Source organism: Colletotrichum higginsianum, chromosome 5 (assembly GCF_001672515.1).
Source record: "Colletotrichum higginsianum IMI 349063 chromosome 5, whole genome shotgun sequence".
NCBI classification, from domain to species: Eukaryota; Fungi; Ascomycota; class Sordariomycetes; order Glomerellales; family Glomerellaceae; genus Colletotrichum; species Colletotrichum higginsianum.
In genome coordinates this window covers 4,821,905-4,839,139 of record NC_030958.1, presented here as the reverse complement: position 1 = coordinate 4,839,139, position 17,235 = coordinate 4,821,905, and the positions used below count along the sequence as shown (strand labels likewise).

General features: G+C 52.7%; 4 protein-coding genes across 4 annotated transcripts; 3 read left to right on the top strand and 1 right to left on the bottom strand.

Moving 5' to 3' along the window:
* Positions 1–733: 733 nt before the first annotated feature.
* CH63R_08318 (ankyrin) lies at positions 734–2,188 on the top strand (the record flags this gene model as incomplete). The annotated part of the gene is made up of 1 exon (XM_018303292.1): positions 734–2,188. The coding sequence occupies one exon, from the start codon at positions 734–736 to the stop codon at positions 2,186–2,188; it is 1,455 nt and encodes a 484-aa protein (XP_018158070.1).
* Positions 2,189–2,600: 412 nt separating this feature from the next.
* Positions 2,601–3,546, top strand: CH63R_08317 (uncharacterized protein; the record flags this gene model as incomplete). Its single annotated transcript, XM_018303291.1, has 2 exons — positions 2,601–3,154; positions 3,234–3,546. 2 exons carry the CDS (start codon positions 2,601–2,603, stop codon positions 3,544–3,546), a joined length of 867 nt encoding a protein of 288 aa, XP_018158069.1.
* A 49-nt stretch (positions 3,547–3,595) lies between these two features.
* On the bottom strand, positions 3,596–7,081 carry CH63R_08316 (Extracellular alkaline serine protease; the record flags this gene model as incomplete). The annotated part of the gene is made up of 11 exons (XM_018303290.1): positions 3,596–4,201; positions 4,266–4,608; positions 4,673–4,871; positions 4,930–5,075; positions 5,139–5,238; positions 5,300–5,437; positions 5,499–5,743; positions 5,849–5,981; positions 6,049–6,180; positions 6,237–6,586; positions 6,651–7,081. The coding sequence occupies 11 exons, from the start codon at positions 7,079–7,081 to the stop codon at positions 3,596–3,598; spliced, it is 2,823 nt and encodes a 940-aa protein (XP_018158068.1).
* A 790-nt stretch (positions 7,082–7,871) lies between these two features.
* CH63R_08315 (von Willebrand domain-containing protein) lies at positions 7,872–10,030 on the top strand (the record flags this gene model as incomplete). Its single annotated transcript, XM_018303289.1, has 2 exons — positions 7,872–9,953; positions 10,025–10,030. The coding sequence occupies 2 exons, from the start codon at positions 7,872–7,874 to the stop codon at positions 10,028–10,030; spliced, it is 2,088 nt and encodes a 695-aa protein (XP_018158067.1).
* Between the last annotated feature and the right edge of the window lie 7,205 nt (positions 10,031–17,235).

The following is a 17,235-nucleotide window of genomic DNA, read 5'->3' as shown; positions in this document are numbered from 1 at the left end:
ACAAGTTTAGTGGTCCGTCTTTCCAATTTACCTACCTTTGGCATAACAAGAAACAGGACAAGATGAAATGGCTTTGATGCTTACATCTCTTATCGATATTTGAACTCATGTTATGCTAAGCATACGACTCGAATATGCAATATTCTCGATACATCCCCCAAAGCGTCAAGACCCGCATGTTCCCCTGGTGGATACCATCCACGCAATAACATTCTGCCGAACCCCGCCCACCAGCCCCCCCGTTAATCTTAGCTTCTCAACTCTTGATTTCGTTCTCCGCCCTCATCTCTATCTTCAACATCCACTTCAGCGTCGTGGCTTCCCTCCCTCTCTGCCCTCGTGTCTTGCGCGCGCCCGCGCTAACATCGAACAGACCTGTCCCTCGTCGACCCGACCATTCAACTGCTCCTGGCTGCTTGCCTGACTCCTTGCGCGAGTAGGACTGGAATCCCGTCGGAACTCATCCAAACCCGTCACCTTCACGGTTTCCTGCTTGGATCTGTCACCCGTCGCCCCGGTCATTCTACTGTTCGCGCAAGAGCCCCCAATGCACCCCGAGTAGGGTCGGGATCACGCCGGAACCCGTTCTGTCTACGATAAGCCTGTGACGGACTCCCGGCGATAGGGAGGAAAGGGACAACGCCATGACCATAGTAAGTATTATTTATCCTGGTGCCTATTCGCTACGTCCTCTACGTGCACATCTAGAAGGTTGAACAAAAGCGAATACAACATGTCGTCCGACAAGGACGTGCGCGTTGTCCACACGGTCTTTGCGGTGCGTGAAGACCAAGATGGACGGCAGCCCGTATTTGTTGACCAGCCCTTGAAACTTGACGCCATGTCCAAGTCCTCATCCTCAGTTCTCTTCCGTCTTAGTGTCTCCATCACCGACAGCGCCTCGGCCAAAACCATCATTTATCTGCAGATCACACCTGACCGTATCGCTTCGCTGCGCAATACGACTTGCGACACGAGCGATCGAAGCCCGCCTTGCCTCGAACAGGTTCGTCAGCAACTGGGCGGCATTCGCTTTGTAACCCGCCTCCAGTTCCAGCTGCACAGCGGCATCCATGCCCAACTCGTTGTGCCGACCGGTTTCACTATCGATGAGGCCTCTGACAGCCTGATGCGGCGTACCTTTAGCTCCGCCACCTTGCTCGCGACCGCTTCGTTGTTTTCCCTATACGTTCCGCCCAACGCCTTGCCGAAGATGAAGTTTCAAAGTTTGGCCCAGGCTGTTCGGCAGTTTCCGACTCTGACGGCAGCCCAGCGCCAGGCGTATGAGCGCATGGTGGATCTGCGCAGGCTGTATCATGGGAAAGGTGGCATTGTGTTTATACCCGAGTACCACAATAGTCCTCTGCCGGATAAGGACCGCAAAAGATCTTCCACACCGGCCACGACCGACTCGTACGCGACGACCGTTCCCTTTGACACCCCCCCACGTTACCAAGAGTCACCACCGCGGTATGACAAATGCCCGAGAGACGGACAGCAGCCGAAGCCCAGGTCAGACGCCAAAGCCATCTCCGCCGAAAGTCCCGGCGGCGACTGTGCCCCGCCGGGGTATAACGACACCGAACGGCAGCACAGTGTGTCGAAAGCTACGAAGCGCGTGCTGCACTGCGGGAGCGAAGACATCGATCTACACCCAACCTACAAGAAGAAATACTCGCGTGCTACCGATTGCACAACGTCGGCGTCTACAAGAAACGCCCAACGTCCACCAAAAATGTCGTCATCTCAACTTGTAGAGCCGGACTGCTCCGAAAGCAGGTTGAAGTTCCTGCTTGAACGGCAACGCCAACAAATTAAACAGCTGCAAGCGGATATCGAGGGACTTCAACGGCGCAACAAAGAGCTCGAGGGACGACATGACGAGCTGGAGGAAAACTGGTACGATTTGGAGAATCGTCAAGTCGAATCCGAAGAGACCATTGAGTCTCTGCTCATCCACACTGGCGAGCTTGATGACGAGTGCGAGAAGCTTGGGAAACAGATGCCAGACATTTGCGAAGAGATGGAAGACTGGATGAAGGACAACATGGGAGACAGGATGAAAGAATCTATGGAGAGCTGGTTCAAGGAGAATATGGCGGAAACCATAAATGGATATATCAACGACCAAGTGGCAGCCCAAATAGCTCAAGTGAAGACAAAGATGCGCAGAGCCCTTCAAGGCTAGGCAGCGCTCCTGCAAATTTCCATTGAGTATTCTCATAAGTCGACGCCGCTACTCGTCCGTCTCTGTCCATTAAGCTATGAGGAAGGAAAATTGATAAATCCGCAGCTAACCATGTGCGCCCACCCCCTCACTTTGACGCGGAGGCCTCACAACACATCCCTACTGGTCGATGATGTCGCACCGCATATCAAGAGTCGACACAGGTAGCTTGGCATGAAGCGGGCTCTGCTCACGCCTTGTCAGCATCTGGGGAGCTAATTTGGATGGCGTAGCCCGGTTGAACCCAGCATGCCCGTCCTCCTCTTCCTCTTCAACACTGCTCCGGCTTTCAAGTCAATTTCGCACCAAGAGCTTTCACTCACATCTTCACATCACCTCGTCCGATCGCCCACTTCATCAGTCTCAGCTCACAATGGACAAAGTCTGGTTCAAGCTTCGGCAGACCGACTATCCCCCTCCGACCCCGGAGTCGATGGGCACCTCCATCGAGACAGGCCCCTTGTGCCTGGGCCACATCGTCCCAGATCTACGCCAGCTCGACCTCCCCATCAATCGGGACGAAATTGTGCCCTTTTCCAGGAACATGCTGGTGTATACAACCTCGGCTCACTCGTTCCGGTGGCATGATACGCTGGACAAGGAGCGGAGCAGTACCTTGGGCGGCGGAGCCCCCGTGCTCGCTGCGGTCGGGTTACCGGTCACGGCCACGGCGGATGTCAAGGCTGTGTTCAAGGCTTCTGTGGCAAATAACGAGGAGTACGAGAGGTTGGATACCTACCTCGTGCAGGTCACCCGGGCTTATATCGCGGACTGTCTGGAGGGGAATAAGGTTGCTGAGCATGTTAAGAAGACCTCAAGCCTAGGGACGTGGTCCATGTTCATCATCACGGGGTTGAAGATCGCACGGGTCGGTTCCAGGTCAACATCGTCATCGAAGGGCATAGACCACGGTGTCGGGTTCGAAGCGTAAGCCGTGTTTTGTTTCTCTCTTGTCAACTCCCTGTCGACTCTCCTTGCGAGGACTAACCTGTGTACTCCAATAAAGGGACATACCAGCCATTGTTTCTGCTCAAGTCGAGCTTGGTGTTTCTCTCAACAAGGAGAAGGGCATGGAGTCCGAGAAACACTCCGACTTCATCTGGGCCATCCGTCTGGCCAAGATTCGCAAAGTGCTGCTCATGGACGACTGGTCGCTCGAACCTTACACCAAGAAGGCGACTTTTTCAGCTGATGAGATTCAGGTCAACGTGGAGCTGGCTCTCGAAAATGCAGGTGAAAGCAACTTTCGCATCTTCAAAGACAAAGATCTTGGGGAAACGTTTGTCATCTTGAATGGCGACGTACTCGATGGTTTGTAACATGAAGTCTAGAGATACTAGCTATGATCACGATACCAGCTCCATAGCTTCACATGGTGTTCCTCACAACGCTCGAAAGAAACCTCCTCACATGTGACCTGGTGCGACTTGGGTTCGACAGATCGTCCTCCCACGGCTCAGGCAGCATCCGCCTCGGTTTGACGCAGTCGTACTTTTTACTCTGCATCGTCAAGGCTCGGAACACAGCCGTCATCCCCGCTTTTGACTCGATCATGTACGACCCGGAGATTTCTTCTGGGTGCTCCGTGTGCCGGGCAAAATCAATCACACGCGCTGCCAACCCTGCTGCCAACGCCGTCGCCGCTGACGTCCCACTTACAAGGCCGGCGTGGCCCGGCAGGTCGATGTCATGCCCCAGGAGCGCAAAATTGTCTGCGTTCTTACGCGGCTCGGGATTGATCTCGGGGACGTCTTTCAGGGCTGCCGTCGTGGCGAAGATGCAGAAGACCTGGTCTTGGATGCGGGCTGGGAACGCCACCTGGTTCGTGTTGCCCCAGTTCGAGGCTGCGGCGAAGATGAGAATCCCGGCGGCGTGGGCTTGATGGACGGCGGCTCGAAGTTCCTCGGGGCAAGATGCAAAACCGGCCGAGATGCTGATGATGTCGACGGATTGGGATACTGCCCAAGTGATAGCCTACGGTTCCGCATAAGCAAGTTGCCAATCTGCAGAAGGAGTTCGTCTGAGTTGAAACACATACCTCAGCCATCAAGAGCGGGCCCTGCTTCTCGTCGACATGCTCACCGTCAAAGATCTTTGCAACAAAGATGACTGCTTCGTCGTACACCTTGAGAATGAGGTCTACTGATTGCGTCCCGTGCTGGAAGTTCTGCGTTCCGGCATCTTTGTCCGAGCCAACAACGCACTTGTTAATAAAGTCATATGCGGCGACGACTTTGCGACTCGGGTCGACAGCGGTGTCTATAACAGCTACCCGCACTGGCCGGTAGTTTTCACTTATGCGAATTCTCTTTGGTGTTCGCAAAACGAGCTCGACGTCTTCCAGTTCTTTAAACCAAGCCGCGGTCTTTGAAAGGTCTCCTCTGTTTTATATCACAAATTCAGTCCTTCTCCCCACTTAAAACTTGTCATAGATAAGATTCTTACCGAATGGCCGCTGGCCCTGCCTGTGAGATGAAGGTATGAAGACGAGGAACAGAGGTTCTCTTCACATCCAACAGGTTGTCCCATTTCTTCCGAGTGATGAGTGGGCAACCTTTCTCGGCATACTGAAGCGACCAGAACATCTGGTCAGAAAGATTATACGGCGGTCCTCTTTCGATGGTTTGCAGAAACGAGGCCGGCGCTGGTTTCTACCGTCAGAATAAGAAGACATGCAGACTTAGAGTTTGCTAAACACTCACCTGCCAAAGAGACCGACCCGCGGTGTCCAACTCGGGTCAGAATGGTGCGGATCTGGGAGTCCTCCCTGGATTGTGACTTCCGATACGCTATGGTAACACAGGACTTGGCCTGTTGAGAGGCCTCTGAAGGAGGAGACTCGTGCTCTCTGACAATGTGTTACAATGCAATTGTTAGTCCGTTCTTCTATGCCATACCGAAATTTTCATACCTCTGGTATAAAAAATTCTCTGCATTCACAGGACCTTGCAATTCAATCTCCTGTAACAACTTTTTCATACGGTCGAGGTACTGGGCAAACTCGGTGGCAGCTATGAAAGTGTAAGTAACCTTTCAGCTCTTGACGTAGATTTTCTCATTCTTCACACTCACCTCTTTTCTCTCGGAACCTGAAAATCACGCTCGTGCAACTTGTGCGTGCTTGTGGCGAGCCATCCTCAAAGCAGTCAACGTCCTCAACCGTAACAATGAATGACGTGCCAGGATGGTTGACGATGGTTTTCCGGGAAACTGTAAATAAATGGTCTTCAGTTAAGATGCCTTTTTCTGGATGACACGGGGGGAAAGCTACTTGTGACCACATGATCCTTCACGCGAGACTCGGTACCGGCACTGTATGGTGGCTTATCACTAACCAAGACGGAGAAATGAGACTCTTGTATAAAGGCGTAGTGACGATCGTCGCTTGAAGCTCCCACTAAGGATGAGCTGGAAGCACGAGAATGATGGAGCAGCTGCAAGTAAATCTCGTTCGGTTTCCAGTCGGGAGAAAACTGGGAGTCGTCGATCATGAACGTGACCCCGGATAACATTGTGCTACAGGTACTTGTGCGTCTGTTGCATTACTTTTGATTAGCTTTTGTATGTATTGTTCCCCTCGGAAGTCATTGTTGGCGTGAGTCTGGGAAGTGCCTCTCTTACGCTCTCGATCGGAGGACCGAAACAGTGCTGTCGGAGATTGCAAACATTCCTCGAATCGACTGATTCTTCTCTTCCTTAGGTGGAAGGAAGAGTCGAACCAGGCGACTCCACAAGGCCTCAATAACGGCGTAGTCTGGCGCGAGCAGAAAGCTTGTCAGCAACGCAGGCGAACCATTATGTTTTTACAAACACACACACACCTCGATGTTCGTGTTGGAGAAGCTCTATTCGGGCGGAGACGACATTTTTGCGGTTGCCAACCAACAGCATGTGCCATACCCCGTACGAAGACTCTTCGACCTCCATTACTGGGAGACTTCGGTCGGAAAACACTGAGGGCGGCTTTGTCAGTTAGGGCAATGTTGGAGCGACTCATGCCAGAACTGACACTGGAAGGACAAGCTGTTGCTGTGGTCCTCGTCCTCGCAGTGACAACGGAATTTCAAAGTGAAGGGCTGGTTATCGGCTGTGTTTTCATCGAGCTCTGCTAATGGGCAGATAGTGTGGTGAAGTGACAGATTCCCTTTCACCCGCCGAGACGTTGACGGGGAAGATAGGTCATATTCGGATATCCTAAAGAATACTTTGCGCTTGTTCGAGATGGGGAGTAGCGAAGAAGAGGTGTTCTGGCTGCTGAGGTCATCGGAGAGGACTCCTAGATCTGGAAAGACTCCAGTTTCCGACAACCATCGACAAAAGTCTTCCAGTCGATCGGCCAAAACCGCAGAGGATTCGAGTCTCGCAACATCATCAGCGTCAAAGCAGTTGTATCGGCAAAGCTTCTTTTGAAACTGTTACTTACGACTTTGAATTGAGACAATATGCAACGACCGTGACCTTATTGATGTTCGTGGCCAGCTCTCGCATGAGACCCTGTATGACAGAGATTGTGTCGACATTATGCTCATCGCCGTCCTTCGCGACACGATTCAAGATTTTGATCCTATTAGGAGTGAGAGCCGCTCGGAGTCCAGCCAGAGACTGATCACATGACGCCAGGGCATCCTCAAAGAATCGCACAGGACCGATGTTTCTGTCGCCGGTGTTTGATGATGTGCATGCGGGATCTAGACCTGGGCTCAGAACAACAATCTGGCGGACCGCCTCGTCCAGAACACACATCTGGCGCTGTAGATGGATCGAATCAATACCTGTTTCTTTTTCCAGACGTAGTAGCTCGGGCAGCAGTCTTTGGGATGCCGCAATAATAGAAAGAGGGCGAAAGGGCGACATCTCGAATCCTAGCGGCCGTGGGTCACCTGCCGGCGAAATGAACAGACTGTTCCTTGAGTTCCAGGGATCGAGACCAACTGAGAAAAGAAAACCAGATTCAAGCGGAAAACACCCTTAGCACATCCCGCTCGCTATGTTTATGTCGTATCACCCTCGAGCCGCAGCCTGCTCGGAGCTATTGAGTCTCGGCGCCAGCCACGCGCTAGTCAGTGTGTTGATCCTGCCCAAGAACAGTCCAGCCGAGTTTCCCACACAACCCTGGCCCATCATGGGCGTTCTCAGACAACTGGCTTTTCTTTCGGACGAATGGAGACGTCTTGTAATATCTTGGACTGTCGCCGAAGCATAGCCTGCTTCCTCACCGCCTCGAAAACGCATGGTGAGGTTTCACAACAGATGTGGCTCGTAACGCGTCAAGGCCGCCAGAAGTTCTCATGTTTCCAATATCCCTACGATACCCACCATTTTTCATCATCTGTTCCCCTCCGATGTGTTTTGTTTTCGTGTTCTATGTCCTGTCAATAGAGACCATCTCATCCTCAAGCAGTCTACCTTCATCATGCCTTCGTTTCAACTCCAGCGACTTCCATCGGGGATTCACTTCCCACGTGTCCAACACGCACAGGAGCCAACATCAAACCTGCCTCCGCGGACTAGGATCTTTCGACAGAACAGCGTCGACGGCGATTCGGAAGCCAACCGAACCATATTCTCTTCCAATGTCAACTCACCGAGATTGGAAAATGATTATACCGTGGGGCCGGTCAACAGCTTTCATGTGGCTGCTGCGATGCCGATGGGTCCCAACCACGCGTTGACGCCTCGTGCTCCATCACTTCAACAACCGCAATCTTCAAGCGACACCGACATACCCAACGACTGTTTGCCGCTCCTCCACGCCAGCGTTGTGGTTAACGTTGACGGGAACATAACGCGTACGACGCTGCTCCAACGATTCAGCAACCCGTCCGAACAGTCCATCCCAGAGGCTCGATACATGTTCCCGCTATACGATGGAGCGGTCGTCGTAGCGTTCCGATGCACTGTTGGTCAGGAGAGAGAGTTGTTCGGCAAGGTCCAGGCCAAAGAGAAGGCACGGAATACTTTCGAAAAAGCAGTCAAAAGACACGAAACAGCAGCGTTGTTGGAGGAGCATACGCCCGAGATCTTCGAAACCGTCATTGGAAATATCCCGGCGCAGACTGACATTGAAGTCCGAATCGAGTATCTGGGCGAGGCCAAAATTTCAGTCCTCGACCACACTGGGGACGTCATCGACATCAATATCCCCATGTCCATCGCACCGAGATATGGGAAGTCATCCTCGTTTCCAGAGAATACATCGACTATGGTGAACCGGGAAGGGCTTTCCATTGAGGTCAAGGTGACAGACAGCGGAACGGTCAAGAAGCTGCACTGCAACCATCAAGTCAAAATCGAGAAGAATGTCCCCTTCAATCCAATGAAGGCTAGCAGCCTTGCCGAGCTAAGCAAAAGCGACGTTAGGGCATCGTCATCAGCTGTCCCACCGCCTACCCAGTCTGTCATCAGGTACGCCTCGGACGTTGCCATCATGGACGAAGACTTTGTTGTCTCGGTTGAGAATAACCCCTCTCATCCACTTCGCTCCCGAGCCGTTTTGTCCCCTAGCGATGAAAACGGTCTCGCTGCCGTGATGATCAACATCAAACCCGCAGAGATATTTAAGAGAGCCACCCGCGCGGACCGATTCGCTGGTGAACTTCTCTTTGTTCTCGACCGTTCTGGGTCCATGGGATCACTTGATTATAGGGGCCGGCAAGGAAACACTGGTAGGACAAAGCTTGCAACACTGAAAAGGGCGATGCCCCTTGCGCTGTCCAGTCTGCCGGAGACGTGTCACTTCAATGTCGTGTCTTTCGGATCGGATGCTGAGTTTCTATGGCGACGGTCAATGCCTTACACAAATGAAAACCTTGACTTCGCGCAAAGATATCTGCAAAGACTTGAAGCGAACATGGGAGGGACTGAACTACTTCATGCGCTGAAGAAGGCTGTCGACTCACGCCGTGCCGAACAGTCCTCCACACAGATCATTCTTGTCACGGACGGCGAAGTCCAATCTGATTCCATCCTGGAGTTTGTCTGGAACACACGCCAGGAACTCGGTGATAAGATCCGGTTCTTTGCACTCGGCATAGGATTTCAAGTTCCCCATCGCCTCATCAACCGGATCGGTGAGTTTGGCGGTGGATACGGAGAGGTGGTCGACATCGAAGCAAAGCCTAAGTGGGAAGACCGACTCATCGTGATGCTTGCGGCCGGTATCGGACCAAAGAGTTGGAACTGCACAATCGATCTCGGCGAGGGGTTTGAGAGACAGAGTCTCATGTCGGATCGGTTCTGGGATGAATCCACCCGACAAGAGCCCGAAGAACCAGGAATCGTCCCCTTCATCCAGGCCCCGTATCCCATACCGCCGATGCACCCTTTCGCCTTTCGGTCTATCTTCCTTCTTCTGGACCTAAGCTCAGGCAGCCCTCCAACAAAGGTGATCCTGAGTGCTACCAAGGACGAGGCCAAACCGGCAACGGAACACGTGCTCTTCCTGGAGCCAACAAAGACAGACACATCCACAATTCAACACCTGGCAGCCAAAGCAGCTCTTCTCGGCCTCGAAGCTGAAGTAGACCGCCAAATACCCAATCGACGCCAAGAAGAGCTTGCGCAGAAGAACGCAGTTGCACTGGGGATCAACTACGCCGTCATAAGCCGGTGGACAAGTTACGTGGCCGTCGAAGACTCCACAGGTGTTGTTGACGAAGTCGACCTTTGCAAGGCCGTATTCCTTCAAGGGGAACTCGTGGATTTCATCGACTCTTTCAATAAGAGAGTTATGCATAAAAAACCGCAGACTATTGATATCCATTCTAGTCGTTATGCAAGTCTATTTCCCAGCTCCAGATCTAGAAACCCTGTTTACATGTGGGGGCCCAAAATCCCTAGACTAGTTTCGGACTATCAACATAACAATCCGGCGGATGTTGAACTGGGTTTCTCAAAGGCTTTTCCCAAATCTATGTGCATTGATTTGACAGAGGTAGCTGGTGCTCAAGAAGCTGAGGGCTTGTTCATCATCAGTGACTCGCTCCGGAATGAGCTGAGTGGGCACTTCAGTCAAGGGACAGCCAACTTACTCGATAACCTGGTCCTCGACCATTTTCCCTCTTGGATATCTTCGGAGAAGCGGCGAAATCTTGTCGATACATTCATGATTATCTCTCACTTCGAGACGCACTTAGCATTGGAGGGAGACCTTTGGGGCTTGATGGTCAACAAGGCCCATATAGCTGTGTTGAAGAGTCTCCAGGTCCCGAACAGTGGTGATCTGGACAGGGTGAACGAGACTCTGAAGCTTTCTGCAATGCACATTCACATGGATGCATTGATCTCACGGAAAAACGATGTTCAGTATTGTCCTTTCCTGTCATCAATAACGACGTCTGCGTGCCCTTTCTGCCAAAAAGGAGCGAAGCCCGAAAGCGATGAGGTGGGAAATGAGGGTGGAGAAGACAGGACTAAGGCAAGCTTTAAGTGCGCAGAGTGCGACTTTGCGACTGAGGGACGGAGCAACATATATCGACTATGGAAGCACATGGTTGACTCACAGCATATATGTCTTGTCGACGACGGCTTCGGTAGCAAGTCGATGGGTTCTGATCTCTAGGCTACATTGATAGGGAGGTTGAAATATTGGATGAAGAAAGGCATAAGGCGAAGATAGGGTAGAGAGAAAGAGAGATGACGTCCATGGACATTCGTAATACTGGCTACCTGTGATTGTTGACATGCCAAAGGATGAGTGGAGGCATTAGAGCTCGAAAACTGAAGTTTCATGTCTCTTGGGAGTGCTTGCATAAAGAAAGGGGGGTGGGGGCTACCGATAGAATCGAAAACTGAGGGCTTATCACTGCATAATCAAGCACATCATGGGAGAGGAACAGAGTGAAAAATCGCAAGACAGATACATCTAGTGACCATGATTGTTCAGATGCTTCTCTTCCTGCCATGCGGTAAAGAGCAGGCAACGGTATCAAAAGCTGAGAGATTTGAGAGATATTACAGCTGTAACGGACACCGAAATGCAGGGTGCTCCCGTTCTCCTCAACTAGCGATGTTAGTTGCTGGATATTACGAGAATGTGCCATCACGAGGGCTCTTGGCCCCGTTTGAACGGTTGTAACAGACGGCTGTACAGGATCTGCCCAAGTCTCGGTCCCCAGTCGATCCGTAGCTGACTTTGCCTGACGAGGAACCTGATAACCAAGCCTCTTTAAGCGCTAAAGAGTTCCTAAGATCAGTGTTTATGATAAGAGTCAGCGAAGTCCATCGCTTGAACGAGAGACCGTGAGCACCTAGGCGGGAAATCGACAACTTGGTGCACCACGCCAGGGAGCCTTGATCGAGTCAGTGTGTGGCACTTATCTTTTAAGCCTTCGACCTGATGATCGAGTCTTCCAACACTGGCAATCTGAATGTCTCACTATCCCCAAGCCCACCATGTATCCCTTCTCTTGCCAGTGAACATTTTGTGTCGCGCTTCCATTCGCCTCTCCCTGAATACTCGTATTCGGTATCTTAAAGTGATAGGCCAGCTGAAAGGCAGGGAAGGATCGCAGCTCGGAACAGTAGGCAGCAAAATGATAAACTTCTTCGAACTGGGTGGCCGATACGACAGAGTGAGAACACAATGTGCCGTTTTCTTGCCATGTAGAAGTAGGTGAAAGGTTTTCAAGAGATCGGCAATAGGTTCGTCAAAAAGTCGGACACGGGAAGGTCATCTCGTTAGGGTTCGAGTAAACATCCTAGACATGAGAAGAAACGTCAGTTGGCTAGTTGAAACATACAGATGACATGAGAAATTGGGTAAAAGCAACCTCCAAGTAACGTATATCCTTGCGGAAGCGTTGCTTGGTCCCCGTCCATGAATTGACCTCCAGTTCCTTCAGATGCTATCACGAGGCCGGGGCACAACCTCCCACCAGCAGGCTTGTCTCTCCGTCCACTCAACAATGACTCCCCGCGGCTCTTGAAAGAAGCAAAACGCATATTCGTAACCGAAAGCGAGATGGGGCTGTGTTGGGAGAGAGAGTTCGAGATGATCGTCGGAGGCCCGGTTCCGTCATCGAAACCCTCGCAACGGAAAAGAATAATCACACACGCCAATTTCCGGAGCATCGAGTTTCCTCCCGCACCCCTACGAGAAGAGGGATATGTTGTATCAGAAGATGCATACGGGCGTCCATTCGGAAGCTTATTTACTCGAGTCCGTGTTTACCGACTGTTTGTATGGAGGGCCTGCGTCCGGTTTCGTCGCGTCGCTCGATGAACTGTAGCAGGTGGCCGCGGTTGAGGACTCAAGTCAATAGAACCCCCAACGGAGATCTGTGGGCTCTCCTTTGTCAACCCAGGACCCACGCTTCTTGTCCCGAGTCTTTTGTTTCTTGCCCCGTTGATCAGTACAATATCCCTAATGCGCTCATAGTCTGGCCTTGCTCGTCCTTCGGCGGGTTTCGTCTTCGTCTCTTGCGATATCCTCGTTCCATGCATTTCTTTTCGTCTGGCTCAGACTGTCGACCGACGTATCGACCGTGGTACTCCTGGGTAAAGCTCTCGACGTAGCAGAGGTTGCTTCTGAATAAGACATTTTGGCCGTGATCCGGTCTTCGAAACATGGTCGATTCGGTCACCAAGTCGCAGTTGTCGAACACGAGTCCCTGACCGAGAACGCCTGGAGCTCAGTCTGAATACCCAACTCCAAGTAACAAATCACCAGGAAACAGGGACATGCCACACATTCATATAAAAAATCCGCGTCCCTCGTCCAAACACTATCAACCAAAAACTCCTCACTTCGTCCTCCCAAACTCTCTCCCATCCCCCCCCGTACCCAAGAAACGAAGACATCCGGCACTGCCCTCCCGACCACAAGACCGACTACCCCGCCGCCACCGCCGGCGGCGGCATGAACAACCACAGAAAACACAACGCGGCAAGCTTCCGTCGTCCCACGGTACCGAAAAACAACTCGACCAAAGAACCAGACAGACCCAGGCCCCCAAGCCAAGTGAGACAAGCGCCCCCCCCCCCCCCCCCCCCCCCTCCAAAAGCACAAGAAACGGAAGAAAAGTTTGTGATTCCTGACAGAACCCACCGAGCCCGGCGCCCCCATCAGCGCCGCGGGAACCCCGTCCCTCCCCGTCCCGAGAAACTCTACCAGATCTTATCAGAAGCCGTGTCTCTCGACATCATGGAACCCGACCAAGATCGTTTCGTCACGGCATATACCTGTAACAAGCCCCCCCCCCCCTCTCTCTTCCCCAGATTCTCCCTCCTCAACTCGAAAAGGCCCATCGAGGCACGACGAACTTCACCTCCATGAGCCCGCAGAAGCCATCTGTTTCTTTCCCACCGTGATGGGCCTTCACTACTCAATTCCTTCGCCCGGCTGTCCTGAAACGCCACTTCCGCTTGGTCACTCCGCCACCGCCGCCATCCGTCTGTCCTAGTCCCCGCCGTACCGCCAGCGTCACAGTCAAAGGAAGAGCTCGGAGGGGGAGGGGGGGTGTCACATTCACCTACCACTCGCTTCCGGGGGTGTAGCACTACCTGAACTGTTCAACCGACGGCATTCGCCCCCCCTCCTTCTTTCCCAGGCAACACCAGATGATCTAGACGGGGGCTCGAAGCTGACTGCATCTCGGGACGAATACAAACACGGTTGGGCGAGAGTACAATGGGGGTACATCGACACGCACAGGCACACACCAGGGCAATCCTATCCGAAGTAAACCGATGTACTATGCCACCGAGGCGACAGTGTGACGCAGGCTCATGCAAAGCAACACAAACACATCTGTGATGGTTCGGCTGTCAAGTGACAAAAGACGTCTGCTTTTGCCAAGGGACCCAAAGGGGCGAACGGGCGAAGGGAGCAACTCGCATTGGCCGTGTTTTTCCTTCCTCGGCGACATGGCCCTTCTTCCCGGACTGAATGTGACGGATTCGATCGGCGAGACTGGTCGTCTCGGTGTCTTTTCGCAACCACGATCTCCCATTTTGGGTTGGCATCTGAAAAGGGATGCTGCGTGCCACGCCTACGCCTCGGAGTCGGCGACGGGGCTGGCCACACACATTGTCACATCATGCTTTTCCATATAATAACAAGACTATACCTCCTCGGAACCCCCTCCCCAATGTAACGACGCGAGACGGGTTTGTGCCACTTTGCATGACAAAATGGAATCGTAATGGAGCGGAACCTGCATCTTTCCCCCTTGTCAACTCGGACATGATTTCCCCGTCAAATTGCATGGAAAAGAGACTAGTATCAGTAACGCCCGCCGCTCGACTATAACACAATGACTCTGGAGATTATTGGTACTATAGCGATGCTTCTTGGGCCATTAGCTGCCTCCAAGCACGATGTAACCGCGGCTCACCGAAGCGCAGCAAATAAATGCAACGGTCACTTGGGGAGTGGGAAGCGGGCGGATCCCTTCGCGCGTACCGTCCCAGCATAGCATCAGCTACGGCGACCCTTGGGGGAAAACGCTACCAAAGTTTTTTGAAGTGCTGTTTATTGGCTCAAGCGAACCGAACCATGATTGAAACGAAACATCTAAATCTCCGAGGTCCCATTGCCGGGATTTTGACGAAGATGGGGGGGAAATAAGCCATTGGGTTACTCGGCCAGGAAGATCTGGCGTACCACAGACTGCAGTGAAAAATTGTCCGACAAGGGCCGGCAGAATGGCTTCGAACCCGCATAAGTGATGGAGGGCTGGTCATTACACGAGTCTATTGATGAAGATGGTGTGCCTGGTGGGGTTCCGGTGAGCGAAGCGGCATGCCACGATGCCTGCTCTCTGAACTTTGGAAGGGATGGGAAAAAACGGGATCACTGCCTTACAGTCAGTGCTTGACATCTCTCTGCCTTGGAAGCCGGATGAAAAACCAGGGAACTCTCCGGAGGGGATGGGGGTTGGAGGGGGTCACCGCTGCAATATTGGTTCTCTTGTTCAACGGTCGTCCAGGGTGACCATGGTAATAACGGATAATATTGGCAAGATTGGCTGAACAGGGCATTGTCCATCCTTTGACCGGGCCACACTGTTGACTAGCCGTGTGCCGCCCGACGTGCCGATGCCAAATCAAGGATGATACCCTAAAGACGATTGACTGCGGCGAGTGAGCTCTAGCCAATGTCCAGTGTCCAGGTCCATGTGCCTCGCCTTGGGCGAGTCTTGAGAAGGTTTAGGCGGTTGGAAGACGGGATACCTGAGCTAGCCATGAGAATGATGCCGTCTACGATGGCTACTGCATGCAGGCTGCAGGCAGTTGATCGAACACGATGCATGTGCAGTATGCACGCTTGACACCAGCTGACCAAGGAAGCCTCGGATTCTTCTCCGGCGGTTGTGGCAACGGTCGCACAAAGGGGGTTGAAAGCCTCCCCTAGCCGGGTTGTATCCTACAGTATCTGAGTAAGGAGAGCTTCAGAGCTTAAGAGAGTGTCATAAGAAGTACCTGCGCAGGGGGGGGGTAGTAAGTCATGCACACAAAGACGGGCCGGCTAACGTGCCTCCCAATCCATCCCTTTGGGCGTTGTCCAGTAATACCGACCCACGGCCCCCGGGACCAGTCTCCAGTGGTGTGCGCGGCATCGTTTGCTTGGCCATCTGCACTCCGCATCGAGTGTAACTTTTGTCGAACCATCCGTTTGAATGGCCTGGCACGCAGTCGACATCTGCCCTTGCGCTACTTGGAGCAGGCAGGGGGGGGCTGGCTGGGGGCTGGCGTGCGCCATCCAATGCATCAATCTCTGGTGAGAACTGAGCGGTGTGCTTGCGGGTTGTTGATGTCTGCTGCCCAGGCAGTCCAGTTTTGAAGCAGATCTCCACTCGCTCAAGCAGTTATTCCTCGGCAACGCGTGACTTGCTGAGAGAAACGGGTATGATCATGATGTAAACGGGTGAGACCAAAATAGACAAAACCAGAGCGCCCATCGTGGACACTTGGTGCATGAAACGCACGGGGGGGGGGCATGAAAGCATTAAAACAGCCGGTAACAAGGGGCCTGAGAGGCCTCGAACGACGTTATTTCCTTGCAGCAGCATTTCGGAGATTCGACCCTTTGTCGCGGCGGCCACACCGGCTACCGACAGCGTCCTCAATTGGGTCTCTGAGAAGATTGAAAGTGCGGGCTGATTGGGCAATCAAACAAAACGTTGAATTTCGACCAATCTTGGATCACGTCCAGTCAGTCCAGTCTCTTTTGCCAAGCTTTGGTCTCGGAACAAAAGAGCCTTCGGGGGATAATCTCACATGGTCCAGTCCTCATTTCCCATCGGAGAAACGTAGTAGCACTGGAGCGCACAGAATATCAAAGACCGCTATCGTTTCTGTCCAGGAGGAGAGGCTCTAGAAGCGGTAGAACGCCCGGCAAAGCCCCCAGCCATATCCGTCAGGTCTTGGTCGCGCTCGGAAGATTTTGTCGGAAGCATTGGACCGACGAGCATGTCTTCAGCGTTGGCGAACCGCATATCAGCTTGTCTGACGTGACATTGATGGTTGCTTGGTTGCATCCATCATCCTGTTTGACACCGGATGACAGGCACCGGGATCTGGTCGGCCGGCCGGCCCCCAAGTCCCCCTGCTGAACAGGGCGAGTCAGCCCCCTTCTTCAGGGGACCTTTGCGGTTTGTGGTGTGGAATGGGTCCATCACCCGCCTAGAAACCAAACGTCGAATCGCCTAGGCGGAAACCCTCGAAACGAGATTGAGTTTGCCAGGGAAGCCTTGCCTCGCGCAACGAACCACCACCACTCGCTATTGTATGTGGTCTGTTTGATGGATAGTAGACAGGTTTGCGATGTCCTTTGTTTACATGGACTTCGTAGCCTTTACCCCATAGCGCAGAGTCGTCCGAATAAGGTTGGGGCTATTGAAATCTTGACTCATCTCAAAATTCAGTTGTTCACATTTCTCCGTATCGGTGCGGATTCGTTCAGCATTCGACTCTTGTAAGCAATGTTGGTGGCTATCCGCTTACCCTGGATCCCCAATGGCAAGTAGAGGAAGTGAGCTTGGTTGGAACAGCCGTCAGGGATAGGC